The sequence below is a fragment of the Panthera pardus genome, unplaced genomic scaffold, assembly GCF_024362965.1.
Source record: "Panthera pardus isolate Hobbes unplaced genomic scaffold, ASM2436296v1 HiC_scaffold_2, whole genome shotgun sequence".
Taxonomy (NCBI): domain Eukaryota; kingdom Metazoa; phylum Chordata; class Mammalia; order Carnivora; family Felidae; genus Panthera; species Panthera pardus.
The window spans coordinates 45,773,513-45,789,547 of NW_026526765.1; the positions used below are offsets into that span (position 1 = coordinate 45,773,513).

General features: G+C 43.0%; 1 protein-coding gene across 3 annotated transcripts in view; it reads left to right on the forward strand.

Moving 5' to 3' along the window:
• Window positions 1-14,993, forward strand: part of GRIA1 (glutamate ionotropic receptor AMPA type subunit 1) — a 305,276-nt gene extending 290,283 nt beyond the window's left edge. For all 3 annotated transcript variants that reach the window (XM_053907050.1, XM_019464484.2, XM_053907051.1), the window contains 2 exons: window positions 4,570-4,704; window positions 12,348-14,993. In XM_053907050.1, the coding sequence (XP_053763025.1) occupies window positions 4,570-4,704; window positions 12,348-12,548 (336 nt within the window). In that variant the 3' untranslated portion in view covers window positions 12,549-14,993. The remainder of the gene's footprint in view (window positions 1-4,569; window positions 4,705-12,347) is intronic.
• Window positions 14,994-16,035: the final 1,042 nt, after the last annotated feature.

Consider the following 16,035-nt stretch of genomic DNA (forward strand, 5'->3'; position numbering starts at 1 on the left):
AGTCAGGATGTTCTGTGGTGCATTGTACAGCAGCCAGTCCCTGAGCACACACTGCTGACAAGAGCCGCCCCCACAACCCTTACTTTTACAGCATTTGCCTTGCCAATTATTAGTACAATGGGCCAATTCTCATCCTGTGTTGCTCTTGGGGAAAATATGCAGCCTGGGGAACTGGCCTAGATTGGAAATGGAAACAGCAGAAGTTGCCAATTAACGTGAGTTCCTTTTTTGCATCCCCTAAAGAAGTTAGTCTCTAGGGAGAATTTATAAGAGGCTCAATGATCTCAGGCCCTCTAGGAACTCCTCAGATGCCCCAAATCTCTTGGGGTTGGGGTGTCAAAGGTCACTTCACCTAACTATCTAGTGCTCGAATCCCTTAGATGACCCCATCAGTTTTTTCCTGACTGCATCTATGTTTGGCGTACTCACCACCATCCATGGCAAAACATTCCACATTTGGACAGCTCTACTGAATCAAAAGATCTTCCTTAGTTGAATCAAATCCACCTCCCCGTAGCTTCCTCACTTTGGTCCTAGCTAGTAAGTGAGCCTAGCCAACTACTGAGTCTCTATTCCTAGGAAATAATCAACCACTCGGGAAAATGGCTCATGGGCTAAAAATCTAAGTTCTGGAAAAGCACAAGTGAAAGCCTATTACAGCAGGAAGGCTAGTAGGTAGGAAATGGGTTGGACTTCTCTCTCGACCCTGAAAGGCAAGTCAGGTCACACATTCAGCATGTGAAACAATTGAAGGCAGCCCCTAAAAGTCCAAATGTACAGACATCAGAAAATGTGTGGAATTCCTATGGAATGGAAAGAAGAGCAGGAGCTGGAGGCTTTGCTTTGTAGGCGTTCACACTCTTAACAGGAAGATAAGAAGCAGTTGGAGAAACCTGAAGGCTTGGTCCAGACTTAGCAGGCCTTGGATGATGGGCACCACCAGTCTCTATGGGAGGGAATGGTCCTATGGCCAAAGGCTTTGGCTTCTCCTTGGAACTTTCTACTTAAGCCATTAAAAAAAAGCTTCAAGTCCCTCCTGCTCAGGCCTGGCTCAAACCTCTTCATGAAGACTTAAGCCAGCCCCATATTCTTGGACGGGATGTTGGCTCAGAAACACAGAGGGAGTCTGGGACAGTCCCCCATTATGTGGGAAGAGCAAGAAAAAAATGTGAAAATTAAAACCTCTCCTTTCCACATGAGGGAGGCGACAATTCAAGACAACAGGTTAAGGGGGATGGATGAAGGGTGGGGGTGCTCATCACCATGACAACAAGCCCAACAATTCTGAAAGATGGATTTTTTGGGGGTTTTCTTTTCACCTGTCATTCTTCTCAGTGCTGTCACTCTCTTCCCTCCCTCCTGGCAGAAGACAAGTTGTGACTTTTTCACTCCCACCAACAAGCTGCCTGGCTTTTGGGAGTACAGCTGCTATGGGATGGGAGGAGAATGGAGTCCCCCAGAAGGGTGCTCAAAAGACTTAGGTTCTAGCTTTTCTCTCTCCCTGGTCATATCTGGGAAGCTTGTAGCTTTCCCAGGAAACATGAACACAGCTGTTCGTACATAAGTCCATGAAGAAACACATCCTCTTGTATGGAGGAATCAGAGCTCTGGTCTGATTAAAAGTGGATTTTTAACCCTGCTCCTGGATATCCCATCATATTCCCAGAGTGAGTCAAAGAGAGTCATTAAAGGCAACTAAACAGAAGACCGCGGCCTCGGGCCTCCTTTGAAAGAACTAAAGTTGGTGTGATCAAAAAGCAAATGGTACACATAAGGGAGATCATAAAACCTTGCCTAAATGTAAACTCCCCAACTATGCGAGCTAAGAAAATAGCAACACCAGCCTTTCATTCCACACCCTATCAAATTATGCCAGATTAGACAGTCGTGCTACATCTAAGTTTGCTTCCTAATACAGGTAGGGAAAGGTCCCGGGTGCCCCCTTGATTCCAGAAGTCTTTCCCTCACCCCCTGTGTTGGCATAAGAAGGGGATGAGTGGCACTGTCTGTCCTGCAAGAGGTGGAACTCCCCATACCTTGTGGCTACCCTCTCTGTTTGTATGGGATGTGTCCTCCAACACACATTGCGGTCTCTGTAGGCCAGAGACCTCCTTCAGAAGTGAAAGATGCTGTCCACCTCCAGACATAGTCAAGTGCTCAGCCACTGGATGTTTCTTCTTCTGCAATTACATACAATATGCCCTTTATCCCTACTTTCATATGAAGATCTCATCCTGCTTCCTTCCCAGGTATACCAGAAATAGACACCCCACCCTCTATGGCCAAGGAGGTAGATGCCTTCTTAGGGTTTCTTGAAGAGAGTGACCAAAAAAAAACAAACAAACAAAAAAGGATGCCCACTACTCCCTTATCCTTGAAGACAATCGTCAACCAAGGTGAACTTGAAAAGACCATGAGGAAGAAAACACAAAGTGTTGGTGACCAAGGAGGCAAGATGCACTTCAGCTATTGAAAGGCTGATTAGCATGTGAAGCCAACAGGACTTCTTTCTTTCCTCCCAGATTCCTGCGCACCACCTTCCCCCAGGCCTGTTCCTCATCCACTCCCTCTGAGCATCACTGTCAACCACTCTTTTTTAAGGTGTGAACTGATGACACATTAACATGCCTCCCCACCTTACCCCTAGCCCCGTCTATACAGAAAAGTTGGTTTGGTTTTTAAAAAAAAAAATTTCCCCCCACACAGACGAGTTTTATAGGAACTTCTACTGACCATAAATCCTGGTCTCAGAAACAGGATTACAGACCTCCTGAATGACAAACAGGGAGTCATTTTGAGTGTTCTGAAAAACCACACAAAGTGGGGATTTACTTGTCTAGCCAACTCTTGAACCAAGCATTTTGGGCATATCCCTTATCAGGCCATTATACCAGAGCAGGAGAAATTCTACCCCTTGGAAGAATCATTTCCACTGCTTCCAAAGCCAGACTATGCCTTGACAAGTGTAACCCATATTCAAGAGCCATCTGCTTTAGCAATACAGGAAGCCACCAAAGGGGTGTGCTTTAGATAATCCTACAGCTCTGCTAGCTAGTGCTGCTTCTGGGGAGGGAAGGCATGCTCCTATTTGCCAGCTGCAGTCCCCAAGCTCAGCCCTGCTGAATCCTGTACAATGCACCAAGTGGAACTAGGGCAGAGCCCACTGACTTAGTCCATAGCAAACTCCTTTCCACACGTCCAGATGTCCAAGGAGTCCCTAGGGCAAGACAGTTCACCTTTTGTTTGGCTTGCCTCCATCCCCACCTGAAAAAGAATACATACAGAGACCTAAAAGCTATATCCTATCCATTGTTACCAACTAACCAACCATGGTGTGTACCTGTGCCAGCTGAAGTGTGCATTTCATTTTAATTCAATGAGAAACTTGTTGTACATGAGCAAACAATATAAACGAAGATGTTAGAGCCACCATGACATCTAAGAATGAGTATTCTTTGAAGATTTAAAGACGTTCACTTGCCTGTGTCAAAATTTTGACTGAGCACTTTCTGCCTCTCTCTGAGCTATAACTCTCACCCTGACCACCAGTTTCCTTTGGTCCCCAAAGGAAACTGGTCCCCAGTTTCCTCAGTCCGACAGTTTGAACCTGACTGGAGGTGACAGAATGCAGGGACAGTCTCACCAGACTGATGGCCTTTCTCAGGCCCCACAAAGTGAGCTCTGTCTACCCACTACTGGACATGGGTACTTATCCCCCAGCCCTGGGAATTAGTCTGTTCCATGACTTTGTTCATCCAGAACCAGTGTAAGATCTTTTACTGTAGGCACCAGAGATTTCTAAATTCAGCTACCTGAGTCTGCCTACGATGTCTTTTAGCAAGCACCTCCAACAGAAAAATGACACCAATTAAACATAATTACTGGGATTTAATAGAGCCATTTTTCTATCCAAGTGCCTTTTTACTATTCTAAGACCCCCCCCCCCCCCACTGTTTTCTTTTTTCCCTAGATTGAGACTCAGATCAGTAAGTTAAAAGTACACATTGATTGGTCTTTATTATGTGTGCAATAACTCTCTTATTAAGTTGAAATTAAACGTACATCTAGGGAAAAGTTCACTTTAAATGCCAACTCAGAAAAACACTCAGAGACATAAACAATAAGCAAGGCCGATGCTTTGCACAACAGAGAGGTGGGGGACAGGAACTGAACTAGAAAGGGAGGCACACATTCTCTGAAAGAATAGGGTAAGCTCAAGGATGCAGATTTTGGTAGAAGCTGCCTGAATTTCTTGTGGTGCCTCTTGCTCCAGAACAGGCATTGTGGAGGGAGGGAAACGTAATTATAAATTAAATATAATCAGGGATGCTTTGGGATATTGTCACACACACACACACACACACACACACACACACACACACACACACCTTTTTCCTAGGAATATTTAGCACTCTATCAATGAATAAAAAGCCTCTCCGACTATTTTGAATGTTAAAAAGGGTGATGGGGTTGAGTGTATGTGTGTAAAAATGCTGTTGCTTGGATGGTCTCTAGCCTTTTGGCTCACTTTACTCTTCCCCCTGCCCCCTTCCCTCCTCCCCTTCCTAGGACAAGACAAGTGCTCTGAGCCTCAGCAATGTGGCAGGCGTGTTCTACATCCTGATTGGAGGACTTGGACTAGCCATGCTGGTTGCCTTAATCGAGTTCTGCTACAAATCCCGTAGCGAATCCAAGCGGATGAAGGTGGCATCGTCTTCCCAGGCCTTTTTCCTACCCTGTTTTGTGATACAGCTGGGTTTCCTGGGAGTGTCTGTGCTAGAAAGGGTGGAGAGTGAAACAAGTTGAAGTTAGCTCTGGGCAGGGGCCCAGAAAGCTCCGATGGGAAAGGTGATGGGAAAGGAGACAGCTATGAGAAAGGAAGGGAGATGGGATGTGTCAGAGTCAACATAAGGCCTGGGAAACAACTGTACCAGCCAGAGATGGGGTGGTGAGATTAAAAGTTAGGAGTTTAAGTGGACAGTCAACACAATGTGAGGCAAGAGTGGTTGCTGCAAAAGTAGATTCTCTCTGAGTTTTCATTAACAGAAGTGTAGCTCTCAAAATACAGGAGAGGGTGTCTACCCTCTGTAAGATAGATAATCTTGCCATGCTTGGTGAGTTAGGTCTTTTCTTAGTTACTCTACTGTGAGATGGACTTTGGCAAAGAGAATCATGCACAGAAGAGCAGCAGGTTAGCTAGATGACCCTATTTGCTGAAGGCAAATAGCCGGAAAAGAGAATTGTGGAGGATATGAGAGCTGTCTATAAAAACGTGAAGACTTTGCAGGTAGGAAAAAAAATAGACGAGTTCTGTGGGGTCCCAAAGTGTACAATACGAACTAATAACTAAAAGCTATGGAGAACAGAGGTTAACACAGTGAGATCTAATGTTCTTTCAGAGCTACTGGGAAAGGAAATGGACTATCCCAATAAGTAGCAAGCCTCCCATCACTGGAGGTATACAAGTAGAGGCCGAGTAACTCTGGGGGAGGATATAGGTTCAAATACTCAAAGGGAGTTTGGATTAAATAACCTTCAAGACCCCTCACATTTCATGATTTAGCTTCAATAAGAAAATATTTATGCAAGTGTTAATTATGTAGGCAACACCATGAGCAAGATATCATAATGAGACAGAGGTTGGAGATACAATCTGTGACCTTCAACAACAAAAAATTGCACAGCAAAATTACTCAGTGAAGCAACTTATAGATAGGAATGCCTATAGGAATACAGAGGAGGCATAAATTAGAGAAGGCTTCCAGGAAGAGGCAAAAATTAAGAGGAAGGACAAGTGGGATTCAGACCAACAAAAGTGGAGGGAAATGCAGTCACTGAGCAATGTACCCTAGGCTGTTACGTTGGTTTGACCAGACTAAGAAGATTCATTGGTAGGATTTGCTCTCCTAGAACGTGCCCTGAGAAGCCTATATAACCTCAGTATATACCCACTGTTGAATCACGACCATAGCCTCTTGCCTAGCCACTCCCAGCCTTGGGGCAACAGCCCTACACATATCTCCAGGGTCGCTCTTGGAGAAGACATTGCTGGACATTTGCTTCCCCTGTTTGGAAACTCTGTATTCAGTTCTGTACACAGAGAGTGGGAGTTGGAGGAGGAGGGCCTTCTGTCCTGGCATTCAGACCTTCTGTCCTGGCATTCAGCATTTCCACATCATGGTTCCAGCCTACTTTCCCCTCCCAAGCAATCTGCTCTTACATACTCCATACTCTAGCCACCCACCTTGTGCTTCCCACCCATGTGCCTTAATGCAGGCTAATCTCTCTCCCCATCTTCTGCCCATAGGGCCAATTTAAAAGGCAATGTAACCAAGATACAATAACAAGGAACAATTAAGGGATGGTAGTATGATGGTATTTAGCCAGCGGACCTAGGAACACCTCATTCCTACCCTTAACCAGCTCACCCACACCAGGTCTTCTCAGAAAGGACAAAGCAGAGCAAAAGCATGGGCCTCAGACCTTAAACCCAGGGTAGACCTCCAAAGAGCTTGACAAGCACAATAAGGTCCCCTAGAACCTAAACAAAGATTTATTTGCCTATTCCACCCGAACATAAGCCCAAAAATTCTCCAAAGTGAGGAAAGCCCACTCTGGAGGCAGAGGAGAACAGAAAAAAAGCTAGGTGAACTACAACCTTTATAACACCCCAAAACCTTCCACGTGAGCTATGACCAAACCAAGGGTTCAAGATTGGCCTGCTACATATCGCAGGATCTCCTTCTCACTGGTCCCCGAGAGCATGGTGCAGTGTGGTGGCCTAAAGCACAGGCTCTAGAGACTGTCTGAGCATAAATTCTGCCTGCTCTATTTGCCAACTGTGTCATCTGGGACAAGCTCCAGTAGCTCTCTGATCCTCATTTTCTATAGAATGGGGCTAGTGGTAGGACATATCTCATAAAATTATTGTGAGCATTGTGTGATAAATGGACATAAAGGGATTGTCAAAATTCCTGGGTCATAATAAGCTCTCAATAAATAACAATACTCACACTGATAACTACTATTTATAATAATTATTTTTCCCATTAGTGATCAGCTACAGTCTTTTTAAGACTTTCCTTTTACTGCCCCTACTTACGTGTCCTAGGTTTTTTGAGCTATATAGATTGTGAGTTCTTTAAGTTAAGAAGTATGTCTAATTTCTCTTTGGACATTCCACACACATAGGATAATTATCAGTAAAATTACGTAGAATTGTCCCCAGAAGAGAAAAACTCTTGAAGGATGAAGTGATGCATGGGGGAGAGCTGCTATTTGGGTAAACAAATACGACCATCAAAACCACCCAGGCTGGAAGCACAAACATCATCATCCAAAGTGGTTCTGGCCCCATCTGTTTGTGTTCATAAAATCACATGAGAGCAGGCATCCATCAAGCAGGAACTGCTTGGACCTCTGACCCTTCCCATGGGATTACCATGTCCCAATAATCATGGTCAGTGCCAGGTAACGGTACCAGGGTGGTTAAAGACTGGGATCCTCTTAAAACTAGACAGTTGGCTTTCACCACTGAAATCACAACATTCAGGTTAAGACAAGAATCCTTAGAAGAGGCCACTGAGTCATGCCATAACTTGTTGGGGGACATTCGCACCCTTTCCTTTACAAAGATGTCAAATTTCTCAGAAGCCAACATCAGGATCTCTTAGACTCATTCATCAGGATCTTTCACCACAATATTTTATAATTAATTCCATTGTTCGGCACAACTTCTGCCCAACTCATCAAGGTTCCTAATAGATGTTTTAATCTTCCAACTGCAGAGAAGATACTTTTACTGTCTTTCTTAATCAACCCAGCCCTTCAGTTCTGAAGCCCCACCAACTTCTCTCTTATCCAAAGGAGAAAAGTAGAACACTATCAACCTGCCTCTCAGATGAGTTCACAACTTGATAGTTTTCTTTATTATTCTGTAATTAGCCTTCCCCAGAGGCAGTTAGCTCTTTACAGACATGTTAACAGTGTCACAGGCCGTTGGTGAGAAACTTCCTTCCTGTTCCTTTCCTTGATCACTGTGTTTGGCCAACTTTTAAGATCTTGAGCCCCTAAACATAGTTGAGGGCCAACCCCCAATTTCTCAACCATGGTCAAAGAGCCTTTCCCCACTGTGCAAAGAAGAGATAAGAAGAAAAGGAAGGGGGTAGAAAAGGGAAGAACAAGAAAAGAAGGGAAGATGACATCTTTTTAGTAACTTCCATGTTCAAAGTACTTTATATACATTTCATTAACCCTGTAATGTGTTGTGCTTACAATTCTTCAGATGAAGAAATAGGGATTCAAAGAAGCTTAAGTAGTTTGTCCTAGTAAGGTCACACAAGCTAGGAGCTAGAAAAACAGGAATTAGACTTCCAATGGAGGAAAAGATCATTCTGAGTACCTACCATGTGTGTCCTCAAGTGGCAGCCACAGTACATAGACAAATAAGATGCAGCCCTATCCTTAGGTTTTCCTGAGGTAGTTGTTGAGGCCATCCATGATTAGTAATCTATTGCTTGTGTGTTGTCGAACCCCTTTCCTTTTTGATATGTCATAGGAACAAGACACACGATAGGTGTCACAGGACAGTGGGAAATCATCCTGGAGGCATTCCTTCCACAAAGACATACTGAGCACCACTGTATGAGGCATTGCTCGGCACTGGGGACATACTCAGGAACAAAATAGACATAGCTTCTGTTCTCAAGAAGCTACAAGTATGATGGGAAGACAGAAAGTAAATAGATACATGTTCAGTGAGTGTTTGAAGAAAAATGTTGGACTGTCAAGTCCTGTTGAGGGAATGAGGGCTGGGACAGATCAGAGAGGTTCCCCTGAGAAACTGGTATCTAGCAGACTTGAAGTATGGAAGGAATTAACCAGGGGAAAGGCATTGCCTGCAAAGGATGTACATGTGTGAGACACCCAAAGATTAGAACTTATGCCCAGAAATAGGAAGAAGTCCACGCTCACCAGAGCATAAGAAGACTTCAGGAAGAAGAGAACACATGAGAGGTGGGGACTCAGAAAGGGACTTCTGACAACCACACCATTTGAGTAAGATTTAAGTGGTCATATAGTTGCAAAGATACATAACCTAAGACATGCTCCAGATTGAAGTCTCAGATCCCCTTTCCTCTGCCTGGAGAAACAGACCAAAACTGAGTCCTTCACTGACATTAAAGACAACCAGGGTCTGTATTATTGCCCATATTTCTCCCTGTGGAAAACAATTGTATGTGGCAATACTGACATGAACTGTATTTAAGACACAGCAGCTGAAGCTTTACATGTTTGCCTAGAATTATCAAGCAGCTGAGAGACTTGGTAACACAGGGGTGTGTCCTCCACAGCAGGCAGTCACTCTGGCTCTTAGCACACATGCTAGTAGGAGGTCATCACTGAGGTTTGAGCTTTTATTAGGATGTTCTAGGATGTGCAGAGTCTGGGAAGACTTTTCTTAGAAAAGCAAGTGGCTGGGGGTTTGGATGTAAACACTGTTAGAGAAGTGAGTCTCTCAAGAATTAACCTGGGGGTGCTGGAGGTTGGACTTTTAACTCACACTTTTCTCCCTGGGTATCAGCTTCAAAAACAACTGTAAGGATGAACTTTAAGAATGGCTGGTATGTCAAGGATGGACGAGGGAGAACTTCATTTCCTAGAGGCAAGGGGAAGAAGGACATCAGCTTATGATAGCCTAGCTACAGAGGGTACAATTAGAAGGTCATCCACTTTGACACTAGGTGACAGATAACTACAACCTTAAGTCAGTTGGTCCGAAGTCCTCACTTTCTCTATAAAGTGAAGGATATAAACTAGATGTGTGTATTTCAACCTTGCTTGCATATTAGAATCACCTGAGGAGTTTTTAAAAGCCCAGATGTCCAGGCCATGCATCACACCTAGAAAGTCAACATCTTTGAGGGTATATCTGAGGCATCAGTGCTTTTCCCCCAAAAACTCCCCAGATAACTCCATTGTGCAGTCAAATTTGAGAACTAATGATCTAGTCATTTGTAGTATTGCTTTCCACTCCAAAGTTTTGACTCCATTCATCTGTTCTCCTGAGATCCCATAAGTGTCTTAGAAAAGAAGCCGGTAAGCAGGTAGCACTCACTGTCAATAGGATTATGGAGTTATTGACCTTGGAGAAGCCCTTAACTTCCAAGAAAACCATTTCTGAATGGTGTGAACATGGAGGGTTTTAGCTACATGCCTAGCTAAGTTATCTCAGACTTTGGTAGGCACCAATATTTACTATGCCACCAATCTTCTCCTTTAAGATAAATTCATCAAGTATCACCAACTTCAATAGAATATTATGGGAATATGTGAGACTTTTTTAGAAACAAAGCCCAGGATTATCTGTGTGAACTTTAAACTTTATTTTTAATTAAAGGGATGTGGTAGAGAAAAATCATAAAAGATAAACATCCCAAGTTAATCCATAGAATGTTTCCTCATTCCCATACACACAAATAAGCATAAATGAGAATAAGTAACCATTAATTCCTTGGGTTTTCTTTTCACATTTCCCCCATAGAGCATCACAGTAGTTTTTATTTGGCCTTCACTTAGAATAATGCAATCCAGGGCACATTTCCTCTTGAGTGGAGGACAATCAAGGCAGAATATAAATAAATCAAGTCCGGAGGCTTGAGGAGGAGGCAGAACCAGTGTGGGTAGAGCATCCTTTGGGGCAAATATGTCTGAATCAGGGATTTTAAAAAGAAAGAACTCTTAAAAAAAAACACTGTCAGAATTGCTAGTAATAATACTTCCAGCATAGTATAGTACAAAGAATAAAAATTAGGTCAAACTGCTGTTTATGTCTATCTGGCCACCAGAGAGTGACTGACTTCTCTGATCACTAGGATCATGGAAATATGCAGAGAAGAAAATTCATAAACTTGTTGAGAAGGGTTCTAGGTGGTTGGATTTTGTTTTGTTTTTTTTTTTAGACAAATTTAAGGATATCTATTCAGCATCTAACTACATGCTGGACACTATGGGAGACAGCTATAGACTGGGGGAAAAATGAACCCTGCCCTCCTCCAGACAGCTCTCTTAAAGAAGAGAAAACACACATACCTGAAGCAGAACCATTACAAAAGCATGTGTAATGTAGGAGTACTAGGCTGAAGGGGGCAAACACTTGATGGTACAGTCTCGGATGGCTTCAAGAAGGAGGTGAGAACAGAATTGAAGGATTGGTACAATTGGTCTCAGACACCTCTCAACTCATAGACAATTCTCCTATATATGATTCCCAAGAAATCAACCCCCACCTCAAAAATTCTATGAGTATCTCTTAATAGGAAATTAAAAGTGACAAGAAGAGAGACAGGTTTGGATTTCATGTCATGAAGCTTCTTTCTCCAAAGGAACTCAGAACAGAACCCTTCTTCTTATCTAATAAGATATGGTTCTAATTCCAGGTTGTGGTCTTGAACATTCTACCTCACTCATCTGACCCTTAAGGGATCACTGGAGTCCTTTTCATATCTAGAAGTCTAATATTTTGGAAATCACAAGCTTAATAGCAATGAACTGATGTGTCAGTCTAGAAGTCAGGTTATATGTGCTGTTGGGAAGCAGCTGACCTTCAGATAATGATCTTTGGAATGCATTCTCATTTTCTTTAGCACATGCTTCTTTCCAATTACATTTTTACTATTATTCAAACAAGTCCTATATTCCCATAACACATATTACTAGAGGCAGGAAAGAATTTTTCCTAAATCAAATCAGAGGTGGTTTTAAATTTTAACTCAGCAGTAACATACTTCTTTTTTTTTTTTTAACATTTCAAATCATTTTTCACGCAGTAGCACCATTCTTGCTAACAAAAGTCTGCAGGTGCATAGATCATCACATTTTACAAACATAGAGATTTTAAAGGTCTAGAGAGGTAAGGAGATATGCACAAGGTCATACAACTAGTTGATGTCAGAACCAGAACTAAAATCCCAAGTTTTCCAAACCCCTTTCTAGAGCTTTTCCACTTGATCATGTTGCTACATTTATTATCATTAATACTACCATGGAATACTTCCATCTTCAGAAATCACAGAATATAAGAACTTTTAGAAAGGATCTTAGTGACCACCCAGTCTAACACACCTCATTACACAGAGAGAACAGGAGGTCCAGAGATGAGATCAGACTTGTCCAGAGCCACACAGCTGTTTTGTGAGTTCATGGGAAGCCAAGGTTAGCATTCCAGATAAGGAAAGGGGTTGGGTGGGGAGGAAAAGTGGAGTGAGATTTTAAGTCCAGCTTTGACTCATTCTCCTTACCAGTCACTGCCAAGGGCCTGGGGAAGAACCCCCGGTCCTCCTGAAAAGGGTTTCTGTTTGATCCCACAGCAATCCATCAATGAAGCCATACGGACATCGACACTCCCGCGAAACAGTGGGGCAGGAACCAGCGGTGGCGGCAGTGGAGAAAACGGCCGGGTGGTCAGCCATGACTTCCCCAAGTCCATGCAGTCGATTCCCTGCATGAGCCACAGTTCAGGGATGCCCTTGGGAGCCACAGGATTGTAACTGGAGCAGATGGAGACCCCTTGGGGAGCAAGCTCAAGCTCCCCCAATTCCATACCAAGCCCTTCAGTGCCAAAAACAGTAAAATTGAAACGCAACCGCCACCAACCACCATGACCACAAGGATCAGATGATTCACCAGATTTTCCTGAAGAATTGAAAAATCATTTTGCCGTCCCTTTTCCTTTTTTGATGTTCTTTCACCCTTTTCCGTTTGCTAAGTGAGGATGATAAATAACACTGCACCGCAATAAGGGGAGAATAACCCTGTTGAACAGAGCCTGTGTCTCTGAAAATGGAGTCCTAGGAACATTAATGAGGAAACTGTACTGTTTTCTTTTAATTCATTTGTTAATGTGTCTTAGTGTGTGCAAGATTTTCTTTCTTACTAATATCCATGGTTTGAAGGTTCTGTTAGGCCCCTTCCTCCTCCTGGCTTCTTATTCCCAACTCCCTACCCATGTCTCTTCAGTTTTCAGATTGGAGATTAAAGATTCGCTCCACTTTACAAGCAAGCAAAAGGAAAGAGGCAACCTTCAAACTAATTCGCTATGGGAGCTCTCTAAGTTACCCTCCATTTCTCGACCCCAAGACATGGATGAGGATGGATGTTGTTGGAGAAGTGGACTGCCTTCCCCAGGAAGGGCACCTCCTAGACACTGATGTAGCTGAGAACATGTGCAAAAAGCAATTCAGACCAAGGGTGGTGGAGAGGACAAAGGCAGGTGTGCAGTCAGAGGAGGACTCACAAAGTTATTGCTGGAGTCTCAGAGAGAGCTTCCTTTAATGCGTAACAGCCATCCCATAGACCTTAGGTGGTTTCTTCACAGAGTCAACCTCAGCACTGAGCAGTATGTCTTTCTGCTATGCTCAAGCCCAAAGGCACTCTGGTGGCTGAATTGGCCTCCTGAACCAAGTACAGCCTTGGGAATAACTGACAGCCCGGGAGATATTGCCCATGATTGTCACTTTTCATTTGCTTGACATCTGAGCAGGAACCCCACTGTGGAGTAGACTCTCTTTGGAGCCTCTGATATGGGGGAAAATGCTATGCAAACTGAATGCAAAAAAAAAAAAAAAAAAAAAAAAGGATGGAAGAATTTTGGAAGAGGAAGCATCATTGAAGCCCACAAGCAACAGAACCTTCCATGGTGTGCGCTGTCCTAGGATTAAGAGACCAAGTCAGCTTAGAGTTTTGCTGACCTGGAGAACTTGGATTTTTATGTCCATATAAAAATGTTGTTTTAGCATGTGGCCACTTTAGAAAGTAAAATACCCAAGGCTGAATTACTTTAAGGAAAACAAGGAGATGAATTAAGTTGATAATGACATTGGGGACCTTAAGATCACTGACCCCAACTTCTAACCCAAGAAGGCTGACCTTCCCCCTGGCTGAGACAGAATGAGGATGTATTATTCCAATGACCAGACTCAATATGCCCATGATTGTGACTATAAAGCTGAACTAAAGCAAGTTTAGAGAAGTGACAGGGTACATAGAGAGAGGCTCAGGCTGACTGCAACTTTAGTTGGAAAGGGGGTTCCTGGTACATAGCTTTCTTGGAGATCCCAACTCTCATTCTTGGTGCAATTGGCTTCCAGCTGTCCAGCAGGCACTCTCCTAGGTGCATGATTCAGTGCGTGCCATGTGTCTTTAGCTTTTATTGATAACCATGTTCTGGCTTATCCCTACTTCTCTCCAGTCTTCTCTGCTAGGGGTTATCATTAGCAACTGACAGACTAAAGGTTTGGGAGCCTACCAACAAGTAGGTGCAGCATGATTGGCTTCATCTGTGGATTCTCTCAGTGGACACCCACCATCTCTATGTCTCCCCCATTCTCCTAGTATCAGCCGTAGCAAAGAACCATCCCCAAATCAAACTCTATGCCCTTTCAACTCAAGTGTTGTTCAGTCTTTTCACATGTCAATGTGGGCATGGTACGTGAAGCAGGACCCTCAAGATGGATTTTTTTTACTTCTCACTACTGCCAGCTGATGTCCTCCCCATCCCCTGTCCTCCCACCAGATTTTTGTCAGCCCTTAGCCTACCACTGCAGAATATGATATGACCTGTCATTAGGGAGTGCATTTCAGAGGAGTTAGAAATATCTCTCTATCAACATGCTTCAAAGACCTTTTCCTTTGGTAAGATGCCTCTCCAGCCACTGAGCTCACCACTAACATGATCTGATAGGGAGAGACCATCTAAGCTAACAATGAGAGTATATGCTGTGTGGGGGTCCAAGACTCCACAGAAGATGCTTTTTATCAATAGAGGGGTGACGGGGGAAAACAAAAGCAAGAAAAAAGTTAACTTGTATTATGTATTTTTACTACACTTTTCTTAAAAATAGAGTACTGGGAAAACTCTGAAAGAGATTGACATTTTTCTCAACAGGAATCCATACTTAACAGTTCTGGCTTTCATTAAATTTTGCTCTTTGGTACCTGGGCCTTTTATTTAACATCTATATTTGTTTTAATTCTCTTGACAGATGTGTGAAAGGATTTTTGCTTGATCAAACACTAAATATTTTTTTGGTTCCTGTTTTTCTTTCAAGTAGCCAGGGTTTGTTTTTTTCTTTTCTTTTGGTATTTGCATAAAATGAAAGTATCACCAAGAATTAAATCACTGTGGATCCATTATCTACTTTTCATATTTGTCCATTCCATTTTTGTGCCATTTCTGAAGCCAAAGCTCTAAAGGTTATGTTGTTTCCTTATTGCTGAACATTTTTAATGGTAACCACCATTCCTGATTCACAAACAGCTCTCAAATGAGTCATTTGAGCTAAACTAGTTCACCGTGAGTTATTCATTCAAACAGGATAACCAAAACAAAAAACAAAAACAAAACAAAACAAAGCAAAAAACCCGAGTAATATTGGTTTTCAAGGGCCACAGTTCCAACTGCATAGGGAGCAGGGCTTGACATACAGTGGTCACAGTACCTCCAGAGAACTGGATGGCTCACAGGGTATATCTTCCAGACACCCCCAGACTGGAGTCTAGGTGTATCTGTGATGTGCGGAGTCACAACCAAAACCAGTTTAGACCATGCTTAAACATAGATCATCCTGGTCCCACACCACATGATCCTCTCATTCTTTCCTGCAAGTTTTTCTTTCACTCCAGCAAGATGGGCTTTCTCTAAAGGATCTGACATTTATTGACATTTAGATACTGATGATTAAGAACAACTTCAAATGTTTTCTTTCCCAAGGAATTTGGCATATTAACAGGGGTCAGAGATCTCAAATAAATTAACAAAGTTCTAATTGTGCCATTTCAGAGAGTAACCACCTCTCTATGGTAAAGGGTTGAAGGAAGGCAAAGAAACCAGTGGACTCGTGTTCTTTTGATTGAAGCTCCAATCATTATTTCAACACCTACAGTCACCTCCAGCATGTAGGGTGTCTCTGAATGAAGAAACACTTTAACAGTGTTTCTGTGGAGAAACACTGACAGGTGGAGAAAATTAATCTCTGT